The sequence below is a fragment of the Aspergillus terreus genome, genomic scaffold (assembly GCF_000149615.1).
Source record: "Aspergillus terreus NIH2624 scaffold_7 genomic scaffold, whole genome shotgun sequence".
NCBI classification, from domain to species: Eukaryota; Fungi; Ascomycota; class Eurotiomycetes; order Eurotiales; family Aspergillaceae; genus Aspergillus; species Aspergillus terreus.
Genome location: NT_165930.1, coordinates 1,089,539 through 1,102,603, shown reverse-complemented (window position 1 = coordinate 1,102,603; position 13,065 = coordinate 1,089,539). Strand labels below are relative to the sequence as shown.

General features: G+C 59.1%; 4 protein-coding genes across 4 annotated transcripts; 3 read left to right on the top strand and 1 right to left on the bottom strand.

Moving 5' to 3' along the window:
* Window positions 1-468: 468 nt before the first annotated feature.
* On the top strand, window positions 469-3,002 carry hxB (putative molybdenum cofactor sulfurase protein (HxB); the record flags this gene model as incomplete). Its single annotated transcript, XM_001214494.1, has 2 exons — window positions 469-571; window positions 619-3,002. The coding sequence occupies 2 exons, from the start codon at window positions 469-471 to the stop codon at window positions 3,000-3,002; spliced, it is 2,487 nt and encodes an 828-aa protein (XP_001214494.1).
* A 1,205-nt stretch (window positions 3,003-4,207) lies between these two features.
* On the top strand, window positions 4,208-6,624 carry ATEG_05315 (putative mRNA splicing protein (Prp39); the record flags this gene model as incomplete). The annotated part of the gene is made up of 4 exons (XM_001214493.1): window positions 4,208-4,276; window positions 4,331-4,546; window positions 4,599-4,702; window positions 5,214-6,624. 4 exons carry the CDS (start codon window positions 4,208-4,210, stop codon window positions 6,622-6,624), a joined length of 1,800 nt encoding a protein of 599 aa, XP_001214493.1.
* A 531-nt stretch (window positions 6,625-7,155) lies between these two features.
* On the top strand, window positions 7,156-9,634 carry prp28 (mRNA splicing protein PRP28; the record flags this gene model as incomplete). The annotated part of the gene is made up of 3 exons (XM_001214492.1): window positions 7,156-7,422; window positions 7,491-9,424; window positions 9,484-9,634. The coding sequence occupies 3 exons, from the start codon at window positions 7,156-7,158 to the stop codon at window positions 9,632-9,634; spliced, it is 2,352 nt and encodes a 783-aa protein (XP_001214492.1).
* Window positions 9,635-9,801: 167 nt separating this feature from the next.
* On the bottom strand, window positions 9,802-12,555 carry ATEG_05313 (M1 family metallopeptidase; the record flags this gene model as incomplete). The annotated part of the gene is made up of 3 exons (XM_001214491.1): window positions 9,802-9,930; window positions 9,985-12,355; window positions 12,407-12,555. 3 exons carry the CDS (start codon window positions 12,553-12,555, stop codon window positions 9,802-9,804), a joined length of 2,649 nt encoding a protein of 882 aa, XP_001214491.1.
* Between the last annotated feature and the right edge of the window lie 510 nt (window positions 12,556-13,065).

Below are 13,065 nucleotides of genomic sequence, written 5' to 3'. Positions count from 1 at the left end.
CGACCGCCCTCCGCTGACGATAAGGTGCAAAGAGTGGGGAGCTTCACCACGATCATCGTCTTCTTCTACATCCCACAACTACAGTATATCCCTCTCTAGGAATGGAATCCCTCCATTGACTGGCTTGGACCATTCCTCCCACTATAAGAGTCTCGTTATATCTCTTCTTTCTTCCCCGCAAACCCCATGTCTCTTGAATGACATCTTCGCCACTCCAGGGACCTCCGCATCGGTCAGCTCCGACGATGCTCTCTATCTATTCTGTGGAGATCGACTGAGATATACTTCCTTCGCACGGTTTGGCGCAATATATTCGAGCATCCCCGCTTCAAGAATCTGTTTAATTGTTCATTCTTCCGCTGTTTGTGTCGTGGGGACCATCTTCTACTAGCCTTCTATACCTCGGCCGGGAAACACCTCCTCAACAGTGTACGTCGCACCTGCGTCTGATGGCCACCGTTCACCAGCATGACCGAGGCAATCATCAATGAGGGAAGTCCCTTAGGCTACAGCCAGGGCTACTCCGAGGACATCGATGCCATCCGGCAGCGCGAGTACCCCATGCTCTCAGGTACGTCCCACGACTCAGTGACACACTATTTTCTAACCGCACTCTAGACACAACATATCTCGATCACGCCGGGACGACGCTCTACGCAAAGTCGTTGATCGACTCGTTCTCCAGGGACCTTACCACCAACCTCTTCGGAAACCCGCACTCGCTATCGGCTTCGTCGCAACGCACCACCCAGCGCGTGGACGACATCCGCCTGCGAGCCCTCCGTTTCTTCAACGCAGACCCGGAGCATTTCGACCTTGTTTTCGTGGCGAACGCTACTTCCGCCATTAAACTCGTCGCAGACGCCCTCCGCGACTCCGCGCACGGGTTCTGGTACGGATACCACGTGGACGCGCACACGAGTTTGGTCGGCGCGCGGGAGCTCGCGCAGGCCGGAAGCCGATGTTTCACGACGGACGAGGAGGTTGAAGCATGGATTGCACAGCTCGATGCTGACCGGACTGGGGCGGCGCAATTGTTTGCTTTCCCGGCCCAGTCAAACATGAACGGGCGGCGGTTGCCACTGCGCTGGTGTGGACGGATCCGCGATAGGACGAAGGAGACCGCAACAACTTATACGCTGCTCGATGCGGCGTCTCTGGTAGCGACGTCACCGCTAGACTTGAGTGATGTCTCTGCAGCTTCGGACTTCACCGTCCTCAGCTTCTACAAGATCTTCGGCTTCCCTGACCTTGGAGCGTTGATTGTGCGAAAATCTGCGGGTCATATCTTCGCGCAACGGCGGTTCTTTGGCGGAGGGACGGTGGACATGGTCCTGACGCAGGATACGCAGTGGCATGCGAAGAAAAGATCGGTCCATGAGATTTTGGAAGACGGCACGCTGCCATTCCACAATATCATCGCGCTGGACTCGGCGTTGGATACCCATGCGCGGCTGTACGGTTCGATGGGCAACGTTTCTACCCACACACGCTTTCTTGCGAGGACACTCTACGATCGTCTTGCTGCGTTGAGGCATTTCAACGGCGAGCGAGTCGTTCATTTCTATATGGGTCGCTCCCCGGATTTTGCCGACGCGTCCGCGCAGGGGCCTATCCTGGCCTTCAACCTGCGCAGCAGCCAGGGAGGCTGGATCGGCAAATCGGAGGTGGAGCGCCTCGCTAGTGTGAAGAGCCTCCAGATCCGATCTGGCACGCTATGCAACCCCGGAGGCACGGCGAGTCAGCTCGGCTGGTCCGGAGCTGACATGCTACGCCATTTCTCTGCGGGCCTGCGCTGCGGCGACGACCACGATGTCATGGACGGGAGGCCCACGGGCATCTTGCGGGTGAGCCTGGGGGCTATGAGCAACCTGAGAGATGTGGAAGCGTTCGTGGCCTTTGTGGAGGAGTTCTACGTCGAGAAGACGCCGAACGTCTGTTCGGTGGTTCCATCTGCGGCGGATGACTCCCTGCAGGCAGGCTTCTACGTCGAGAGCCTCGCCGTCTATCCGATCAAAAGCTGCGGCGCGTTCAAGGTCCCTGACGGCCAGCGCTGGGAGATCCGCCGCGAAGGGCTGGCCTGGGACCGCGAATGGTGTCTCGTCCATCAGGGCACCGGTGCCGCGCTGAACCAGAAGAGGTACCCTCGCATGGCGCTGATCCGGCCGCATATCGATCTCGCTCGCGGCGTCCTCCGCGTGGTTTGCGGCGAGGCCTCCTCGGAGCAGAAGACGCTGGAGATCTCACTACGCCGCGAGGACGCCAGTCTAGTAACGACGTCCCTCTGCCAGAACGCTGCAAAACCGTCCACCGTCTGCGGGGACCAGGTCGTCGTCCAGGTATACTCCTCCACTGCCGTCTCCTCGTTCTTTTCCACTTTCCTCGACGTCCCCTGCACCCTGGCGCGATTCCCGCCGCAGTCCACAACGAGGTACACCAGGCGCAGCCTTCACAGCCGTTCATCCACGGCTGCCCTTCGACGCCAGCGCCCCGTCGAGGAATCCTCCATGCCCGGCTCGTTCCCGTCCGACACGCCTCTTTCACGCACGCCGGAACCCCCACCCATCCTCCTCGCCAACGAGAGCCCCATCCTTCTCATCTCGCGGTCGTCCGTGAACCGGCTCAACGAGACGATCAAAGCCAGCGCCAAAAAGGCCGTCGCGGCCGACGTCTTCCGCGCCAACATCGTCGTCGCCGAGAACCTCCCCCACCAGCTCGCGAACACGGAGCGGCCCTACATCGAAGATCGGTGGGAGTCGTTCACCGTCGGTCCAGACCGGCTGCAGTTCGACGTGCTGGGGTCGTGCCAGCGGTGCCAGATGGTCTGCATCGATCAGTGCTCCGGGGAGCGGCGGGATGAACCGTTCTCAACCCTGGCGAAGACGCGGAAGGTGGGCAGTCAGATTGTGTTTGGGAGGCATGCTGCGGTAGCAGATGGTGTGGATGGGATATCGCGTACGGTCATGGTTGGGGATGTTGTGCGACCGTGGTATCCGGAATGACATGGTTTGCACTGGGTATTGCATATAGCGTTATGAGCATGGTTCAGGTTTATGATTTATGTATAATTTGAATGACACCTTTGGCACAAAGTAGTGTGACGAGATCTATTTGTACATGCATCGAGAACAAAGAAACAAACTCCTAAGCCCAGCGACTGACGCATCGCATGTATGATTGCAAAAAAGGAACAGATAACATGACCAATCCATTATCCCAGTAAATATACAGACCCATCGCTTCTTTACCGCTTGGGCCACTGCTTCCAGCCACGACCGTGACCTCTCTGCACATCAGTTAGCACCAACCCAGCCATCAAACACAAAGACAAAAACAACAAGGGAAGGAAAGATCTCACCTGCTTCCACAACCGAATCATCTCCGGCATCTCCATCATAGCCTTGCGTCTCTCCTCGAGACGAGCCTCCATCGTACGCTCCCACTTGTGACCCTTGACCTTCTGCCCGACACCGGTACCCTTGATCTGCAGGCCCCGTTCGGCGCGGCGCGTGTCCTTGAACTCGGTGGACTTACGGCCGGGCGGCAGCAGCGCCTCGACGTTGTACTTGATGGCGAGCTTGACGAGGTCGGCCTGCGTGCGCAGCCCGTACCGCGGGCCGATCCACTTGCCCGTGCGGAAGTTCTTGCGCGGCAGGAACGGGTTGGGATGCTCCGAGCTGGAGTAGAGGAGGGCGCGCGACGGCGAGAAGGCCGTCGGGTCCGGACGCTTTGCGCCCTTGGCGTCGCGGTTGGGCGTGTAGGGCGAGGGCAGGGCGGACTCGTCGGGCTGGTGCTCTGGTTCGAGGGGAGGACGGGCGGCGGCGGAGTAAATTTGTGGAGGGTATCGGGCGAAGAAGTTGCGTAGGCGGAGGGGGAGCTTGGAGACCAAGCTCGGGGTTTGGGAGGTGGCCATCCTGGGGTGGAATTGAGGATGGAGGACGACGATGTAAGAGTTGGATGTGATGGTGATGGTGAGGAGGATAATTTGACGGAAGATGGAGAAATTCCGCGCTAAACCCGTTCGGGGCATGCGGCTCGGGAGGAAAATTAACGTGCGCAACTTCATCGACTGTTGCATCTCCGCCCTTCTTTTCCTCCTGCCTCCATCTTCTCCCTCCGTCTGTGTCTTGTGCGCGCTCATCATCTAACCACCTCGTCTGGCTTGTGTCGCGACGCTGTTCCGTCTATCCTGCTACGCACAGCCATCATGGCCGATTACAATTATGGTGGCTCCGAAGAGGAGAATGCGGAGTTGAAGAAGCTGGAAACTGAGCTGGTAAGGAGACCTGTTTTCGTCGTCTGTGTCGCCCCTGCTTATCGCTGTGTCTAGCTCGATGATCCCGATAACTTTGAGACGTGGGAGCGCCTTGTGCGCGCGGCGGAAGCCCTGGAGGGAGGCATCAACCGCAACTCCAACCCCCAGGCCATCACCACCGTGCGCAATGTCTACGACCGTTTCCTCGCCAAGTTCCCCCTGCTGTTTGGATACTGGAAGAAATACGCCGATCTAGAGTTTTCGATTACCGGGACGGAAGCTGCTGATATGGTATGTGGTGCCCGGTTTGTATAGGATATAAGACAGGAGCTGACTCTGTCAGGTCTACGAGCGTGGTATCGCGAGCATCTCCCCCTCGGTCGATCTCTGGACCAACTACTGCTCCTTCAAAGCTGAAACCTCCCACGATGCCGACGTCATTCGAGAGTAAGTACAACAGTGCAGCTGGTTTTTCTCCCTTCCCTCCCTGTAACTGTGACCAATGCAGCACGGACACGATGGTGGTGCCAAAAGCCGCATGATGCTGGACTGTCGCTGGACGGAACATTCCCTTCGATCATGGGTGAGAGTTTCACCTTACCCAGATGCCACTGGAGTTCCTTCTCACCCATAGCTTCCTCAGGCGTGTTTCCTTGCCTTTGAAACCTGTTCCAAGCACCATCCTTTGCACCGACACCTCCTTCCAACCAGTCACTGCTCTGTCCGGTGGACCCGATTCTCCGCGCGCGATGCAGCCGACGGGAGAAACGTCCTCCACTCGTTGAAGCACCTTCGTCGTTGAATTGTTTGGGTTCGCACGCACTCGCAAGATCAAATTGCTCATGTTTGCTCTCCTGGCCTTTCTTGTTTCCCCGTCCCCGTCACCCTCCCATCTGTCTTTCTGCGAGTTTGACGCATTCCGTTCGTGCTGACCGAGTCCTCTTTTTCTTACCCGCAGGCTGTTTGAACGCGGTGCAAGCAGTGTTGGTCTAGACTTCCTCGCCCATCCCTTCTGGGACAAATACATCGAGTTTGAGGAGCGCGTGGAAGCGTTCGATAAGATCTTCGCCATTCTGGGTCGCGTGATCCACATCCCCATGCACCAGTACGCTCGCTACTTCGAGCGCTACCGGCAGCTCGCACAAACTCGCCCCTTGGTCGAACTCGCCCCGCAAGAAACCCTCTCTCAGTTCCGCGCCGAGTTGGATGCGGCCGCGGGACATGTCGCTCCCGGTGCCAAGGCGGACGCAGAGATCGAGCGCGATCTTCGTTTGCGCGTCGATAGTTACCACCTCGAGATCTTCTCCAAGACCCAGACTGAGACGACGAAACGCTGGACCTACGAGTCCGAGATCAAGCGGCCGTACTTCCACGTCACCGAGCTGGACGAGGGTCAGCTGTCGAACTGGAGAAAATATCTGGACTTTGAAGAGAGCGAGGGCGATTACGTCCGGGCTCAGTTCCTGTACGAGCGCTGTCTGGTGACCTGCGCCCACTACGATGAGTTTTGGCAACGCTATGCCCGTTGGATGGCCGCCCAGCCCGGCAAAGAGGAAGAAGTCCGTAACATCTACCAGCGCGCTAGCTGTCTGTATGTTCCAATCGCCAACCCGGCCATCCGTCTGCAGTACGCCTACTTCGAGGAAATGGCTGGCCGCGTGGATGTGGCCAAGGAGATCCACGGCGCCATCCTGATCAACCTGCCCAACCATGTGGAAACCATCGTCTCGCTGGCCAATATGTGTCGGCGCCACGGCGGACTGGAAGCTGCCATCGAGGTGTACAAGTCCCAGTTGGACTCGGCAGAATGCGACCTGGCCACCAAGGCGGCACTGGTTGCCGAGTGGGCCCGCCTCCTGTGGAAGATCAAGGGCTCTCCCGAGGAGGCTCGCCAGGTCTACCAGACGAACCAGCAGTACTATCTTGACAGCCGCCCCTTCTGGGCAAGCTACCTGATGTTCGAGCTGGAACAGCCCACCAGTGCGGCGACCGAGACTGTCCAATACGACCGCATCAAGCAAGTCATCGAGGACATCCGCTCCAAGAGCACCCTGACGACGGACGCCGTGAAGGAGCTCGTGCAGACCTACATGACCTACCTCCTGGAGCGCGGCACCAAGGACGCCGCCAAGGAGTACATGACGCTCGATCGCGAAGTGCACGGCCCGGCCTCAGTAGCTCACCCGAAGACCGGCGCTGCCGCCGAGCAAGCCGCTGCTCAAGCCGCTGCCCAGAGTGCCGCCGCCGCCGCCGCCGCCGCCGCTGCGCAGGCCACGCCGGCTCCCCCTCCTCCCGCAGACCCGGCTGCCGCCGCAAATGCCTATGCTTACTATCAGCAGACTCCGGTGAATGGCCATGTTGGCGCCTAACCTTTTAACCCGCTATGATGAATCCCTTTTTTTTTTTTTGTAGAACAATCTTCGTTTTCTGCTTTGTTAGCGATTCCGGCGCGCGAGAAACGTCCGCTCGCCGAGGGCCTCTCAAGGGTCTTTCTTTTGAATGATATCATACACTTTCATTGGGTGGACCGTATGAGTTAGGAAATGGTTCGCATTGTACTTTAATCCGATGCTAGGTAGCTCTAATACAGTCATGCGCGTATTGCCAGGATTTGTCTGGGTTGTAGTGTCTATATAGTGCGTTCTTATATCGGAGGCCTTGGCTTGGTTAAATTGGCAAACCAAGCTTCAACATATCATCTAAATTCAGCAAATGAATGTAATAACTAGCCTGCAAAGATGCCATAAAGGGACCTTGTATAATATAGACGAAGTGCTGATATTGTTCGATGGACATCACGTGACTCCTTCTTCTAGAGCTCATCGATCCGCGGGCAACAACCTTCACCTCCAACATCACCACCACTTCACACATCGCCTTCCACCATGGATACAGACGCCATGCCGGGCCCTCCAGCGACGGCTCCTCCGCCGGAGCCCATCGAACGCCCTCCGACTCCCCCTCCCCCGCCGCCAGAGGACTCCGCGGCTCCTCCGCCACCTCCAGACATGTCCGCTCCTCCGCCGCCGCCGCAAGACGAACTGCCTCCAGCGCCAGAACCCAAGAAGAAAAAGCTCGGATGGGGCAGTAAGCGGCCGGCTGCGGCGCCGCTGAGTGTGGAAGAGCTCGTGCGGAAGAAGAGGGAGGCTGATGCGGCGGCAGCAAAAGTACGTTCTTACACTTTTTTTCTTCCTCTTTTTTGCCCTATACCGTATGACATAGCTAACCCGTCTAGCCAAAATTCCTGTCTAAAAAAGAACGTGAGAAAATCGCCCTGGAGAAACGCGCCAAAGAGGTCGAACAATCCCGCCGTAAGACGTCTACCAACGGGGCCAGCGACACGGCGTCCGTCCGCTCGGAATCCGCCACCCCGAATGGTGTCGATAGGACAGCCAGCATTCCCACGGGCCCGCGCGCCATGCGCACGTCTGAAGCACCGCCGCCGCCGAGACCGAGACACGACAGTAGCAGCAACGGCAACGGCAACAGCAACAGCAACAGCAACAGCAACGGGACGGTGGACGAGGACGAGGCGGCGGCGCAGGCGGCGCTCGTGAAGCAGCGGTACATGGGGGCGGAGATGACGTCGAGCTTCAGCGCGAAGAAGAAGCGCAAGCGGACGACGGACCGCAAGTTCAACTTTGAGTGGAACGCAGAGGAGGACACCAGCCGCGACTACAACCCGCTGTACGCGCAGCGGCACGAGGCGAACTTCTTCGGGCGCGGGCGCCTGGCGGGCTTCGGCGACGACGTGGCGGACGGGGTGGCGCGCAAGTACGCGGCGGCGCTGGAGGACCGCGACCGCGAGGCGGGCAGTGTGCGGGCGCGCGAGATCCTCGAGATGGAGCGGCGGCGGCGCGAGGAGAGCACGCGCAACCAGCTCGACAAGCACTGGAGCGAGAAGAAGCTCGAGCACATGCGCGAGCGCGACTGGCGCATCTTCAAGGAGGACTTCAACATCGCCACCAAGGGCGGCAGCGTGCCCAACCCCATGCGCTCGTGGGCCGAGTCCGGCCTGCCCTCGCGCCTGCTCGACCTCGTCCACCGCGTCGGCTACAAGGACCCGACTCCGATCCAGCGCGCCGCCATCCCCATCGCCATGCAGTCGCGCGACCTCATCGGTGTGGCCGTCACAGGTTCCGGAAAAACGGCGGCCTTCCTGCTCCCGCTGCTGGTGTACATCGCGGAGCTGCCGCGCATCGACGAGTTCGAGTGGCGCAAGAACGACGGGCCGTACGCGATCGTGCTCGCGCCGACGCGCGAGCTGGCGCAGCAGATCGAGATCGAGGCGAAAAAGTTCACCATCCCGCTCGGCTTCACGGTCGTCAGCATCGTCGGTGGCCACTCGCTCGAGGAGCAGGCGTACAGCCTGCGCAACGGCGCGGAGATCATCATCGCCACGCCCGGCCGTCTCGTCGACTGCATCGAGCGCCGGCTCCTCGTGCTCAGCCAGTGCTGCTACGTGATCATGGACGAGGCCGACCGCATGATTGACCTGGGCTTCGAGGAGCCCGTCAACAAGATCCTCGACGCGCTGCCCGTCTCCAACGAGAAGCCCGACTCGGACGCCGCCGAAAACGCCGCCGCCATGTCGCAGCTGCACCACGCCGGCGGCGGCCGCGACACCCGCTACCGCCAGACCATGATGTACACGGCCACCATGCCGACGGCCGTCGAGCGCATCGCCCGCAAGTACCTGCGCCGCCCCGCCATCGTCACCATCGGCAGCGCCGGCGAGGCCGTCGACACCGTCGAGCAGCGCGTCGAGCTCATCGCCGGCGAGGACAAGCGCAAGAAGCGTCTCGGCGACATCCTGTCGTCCGGCGAGTTCCGCCCCCCCATCATCGTCTTCGTCAACATCAAGCGCAACTGCGACGCCATCGCCCGCGAAATCAAACAGTGGGGCTTCTCCTCAGTCACCCTGCACGGCTCCAAGACCCAGGAGCAGCGTGAGGCCGCCCTCGCCTCCGTGCGGAATGGCTCCACCGACGTCCTCGTCGCCACCGACCTCGCCGGCCGCGGTATCGACGTCCCCGACGTCAGCCTCGTCGTCAACTTCAACATGGCCACCTCCATCGAGAGCTACACCCATCGTATCGGTCGTACCGGTCGTGCTGGTAAAAGCGGTGTGGCGATTACTTTCCTCGGCAATGAGGATGCCGATGTCATGTATGCTTTTCTTTTCTCCTCCTCCCCGTTGCAGTGTACACAGCTAACCCCTGTTGCAGGTACGACCTCAAGCAGATGCTCATCAAGTCGCCCATCTCCCGCGTCCCCGACGAACTGCGCAAGCACGAGGCCGCCCAGCAGAAGCCGACCCGCGGGTTCTCGAAGAAGAACGACGAGAGCTCCGCCTTTGGAGGGAAGGGCGGCTGGTAGGCGGTTCGCCTGTACTATGTATTCCATGGCTGCTGTAATGTCTACAGATGAAGATACGAATAGAAGACTGGACCAACAGTTGTTGTAGAATTTTCTAGTAGTGTACCAGATACCCACCCATATGCACCTAGTCCGATTACGATATATCACCTAGCTATGCTATCCATTTACAGCTTCCCACCGCCCAGGTACTTGTTCGCCTTCAACCAAGACTCAACATCAGCGCCATCCCGCTTGACCCAGTTGATCTTGGCCCGGATGGCGTCCAGACTCTGCTCGACGGCGCGGTCAAAGCCCTAGAAGACAGTTAGTATGTGTGTCCACGTTAAAGGTGAAAAGTAAAGGCTTACCTTGGTGTCCTTGCTGGCAAAGAAGGTCTCCACATCCCGCAACTGCGCCTCCGTGCAGAAGCTGGCCGTGCTGAGCTGCACAACCGTACCGAGCATGCCCAGACCCGGTGGGAGACGCTGGTACAGCGCATCCCAGTTGTTCTTCATCCAGGTCCAGCGCGCGTCAATACCGGCGGTGTGGCCGCGCAGACCACCCAGCGGCATGTAGATGTCCTGGTTCTTGACCTCATCGCTGCTGGCGAGGTCGAGGGTGCGCTGGATGAGAGCGGGGTCCTCGGCGGCACCGAGGCAGCGGAGGGCCGTGGTCTTCTCATCGGAGGTGGGCGCGTTGCGGAAGCGGTCCAGCACGACGTCGTACTCCTTCGCGCCGCCATTCTTCAGCACAATGGAATAGACGCTGCCGCGGATGTTGGGGTGGATGGCAGTGGCATCGCCGGCGGCAAAGCGCGCGAACATGTCCTGTGCGGCCTTCACAACGACCGGGTCCTCGGCCATACCGGCGCTGCCGAACATGAGTGCCTTGAACTGTTGCAGGATGTGGCCGTCGTTCTCGGAAAACTCCCAGCCCAGCTCGTGCGCCTTGGAGCTCACGAGAGCGCGCTGGAAAGCCTTGAGGGCGTCCTTCACCTGCGCATCCTCAAACAGCCAGGCGGCCCGCATGGTGCCGATCCGGGTCAGCATTTCGTTCCACACGATGAACTCCGACTCTCCATCGAAGCCCTGCAGGAGGGAGAGGAGTCCCGAAGTGCTCTGGTAGCCGGAGGCGGCCAGGGCACCCGCGTCGGCGATCATACCGGCGCGGTCCTCGACGGTCAGCAGTCCCTGCTTGGCAGCGTTGCCCAGCTTAGACAGACGGTCAGGGGTGTAGGAAGTGCGGTAGATGGCGGAATGATCGGCGTTGAGCTTGTAGAAGTCCAAATCGGGCACCTTGAATTCACCCTGGCGCTCGGTGAGCATGGTGTTCTCGTCGATGCCTTGCTTGGTGCGCAGTCCGAGCATGACAGGGTAGAGGGTGGTGTCCTCTTCGGGCCGGACATCACCGGTCCGGAGGAAGCGGTTCTGCTTCAGGGTAATGGAGGAAGAGGATGGGTTCTCCGAAACCGTGACGACGGGGAAGCCAACGTTCTTGGTCCAGATGTCCATCACCTTCTCCACGGGCTTGCCGGAGGCATCAGCGAGAGCGGCCCACAGGTCACCGGTCTGAGTGTTTCCGTAGGCGTGCTTCTTAATGTAGTTCCGCACACCCTGGAGGAAAACATCTTCTCCGAGATACTTGGAGATCATGCGCAGCACCGACGAACCCTTGGAGTACGAGATGGCGTCGAAGATCTGGTTGATCTCGTCGGCACGCTTCACCGGCACCTCAATGGGGTGGCTGCTGCGGAGCGAGTCGAGGGAGAGCGCACTCTGGAGGTTATCAATGACGTAAGTCTGCCAGACCTTCCACTCGGGGTAGAAGCTGTTGCAGGAGTACCAGGACATCCACGTAGCGAAACCTTCGTTCAACCACAGGCCGTCCCAGAAGTCCATGGTGACCAAGTTTCCGAACCACTGGTGGGCCAGTTCGTGCTGGACTGTCTCGGCAATGCGCTCCTTGCGGGACGCGCCACTAGTCTTCTCATCCAGCAGCACGTCCACAATACGGTAGGTGATCAGACCCCAGTTCTCCATAGCTCCGGCGCTGAAGTCGGGCACAGCCACCATGTCCATCTTCGGGAGGGGGAAGGTGCTATCGAAAGCCTTCTCATAGAAGGCGAGAGTCCGAGCAGCCAGATCCAGCGAGAAGCGGCCGTGCTCGATGTCCTGGTCGGGAGTAGCATAGACACGGATGGGCACCCGGAAAGCATTGGTTTCGATGTAGTTCATGTGACCGACAATGAAGGCCACCAGGTAGGTGGACATAAGGGGGGTGGTGTTGAACTTGACTGCCTTCTTACCGCCCTGCACCTCGGACTCCGACGCAACGTCCATGTTACTCAGACAGGTCATGCTCTTATCGGCGACCAAGGTGATGGTGAACTTGGCCTTGAGAGCGGGCTCATCGAAGCAGGGGAATGCGCGGCGAGCGTCAGTCGGCTCCATCTGGGTGGAGGCCAGATATTTGGTCTCGCCGTTAGGCAGCTTGTAGGACGAACGATAAAAACCGGCCATATTATCATTGAGGATACCAGTGAAGGTCAGCTTCAGCTGGGCGGAGGACCCCGCGGGAATGGTTTCGGAGAACTTGATCGTAGCGACTTGGCTGTCCTTGTCGACAGAGATCTCGGGGTTCGAGGCGACGACAGAGCCCTGGGCGGAGACAATGGCGCTGTGGATATCAATCTCATTGGAGTTGAGGGCGATGGAGGTGGAATCCTCGGCGACCTGGAGGCTACGCAGGGGTCAGCTAGGGGGAACAACTGAAGAAGCCCAGGCCACATACTCAATCACGACGGTTCCATTGTAGGTGAAGGACTCAAAGTTGGGCTCCAACGTCAGGTCATAGTGGACCGGCTTGACGTTGGTAGGCAGGACCTCCCGTCCATGGACGTTGGTCGAGCCCGAGGCTTCGCCGCGTCGAGAGCCACACATTCTGCGATATGAACAATAACGTTTGGAGAGTTGTGAGAGAGGAGTCGAACGACGGGAGGAGAGTCGTGGAGTAGAAGAGGAGACCGAAGAGAGAGGGGAGGTGGAGGAGGAAGAAGCGGAGCGCGCGAAGAAGCGGGGAGCTCGGGAGGAGTATGCAAGCGGCGGAGACTTTGCTGAGTTAAGAACCAGCGGGAGCCGCGAGGAGGAGGGGAAGCGACGCATGAACAAGCCCCACGGAGAGGAGGGGAAGACAAAGAAGAATGGCTGAGAGAATGAATGAATGAATGGAGATGAAGAATGAGAACAGTGGAGGAACAATCCAATGACGGAGGCAGAAACAATCACAGAAGGCGGTGAGTAAAGCTGCCGTCTGGTATGGTCACGTATTGCTGCCTGTTTATCGAGGCCACGACTTTCCCTTTAGGGCTCTCTGCATCATGTGATCTTCTCTTTATTTTCCTCTTTTTCTTCCCTTCCTTCTCTCTCCATCATTCATTCTTTCAGCAAGTC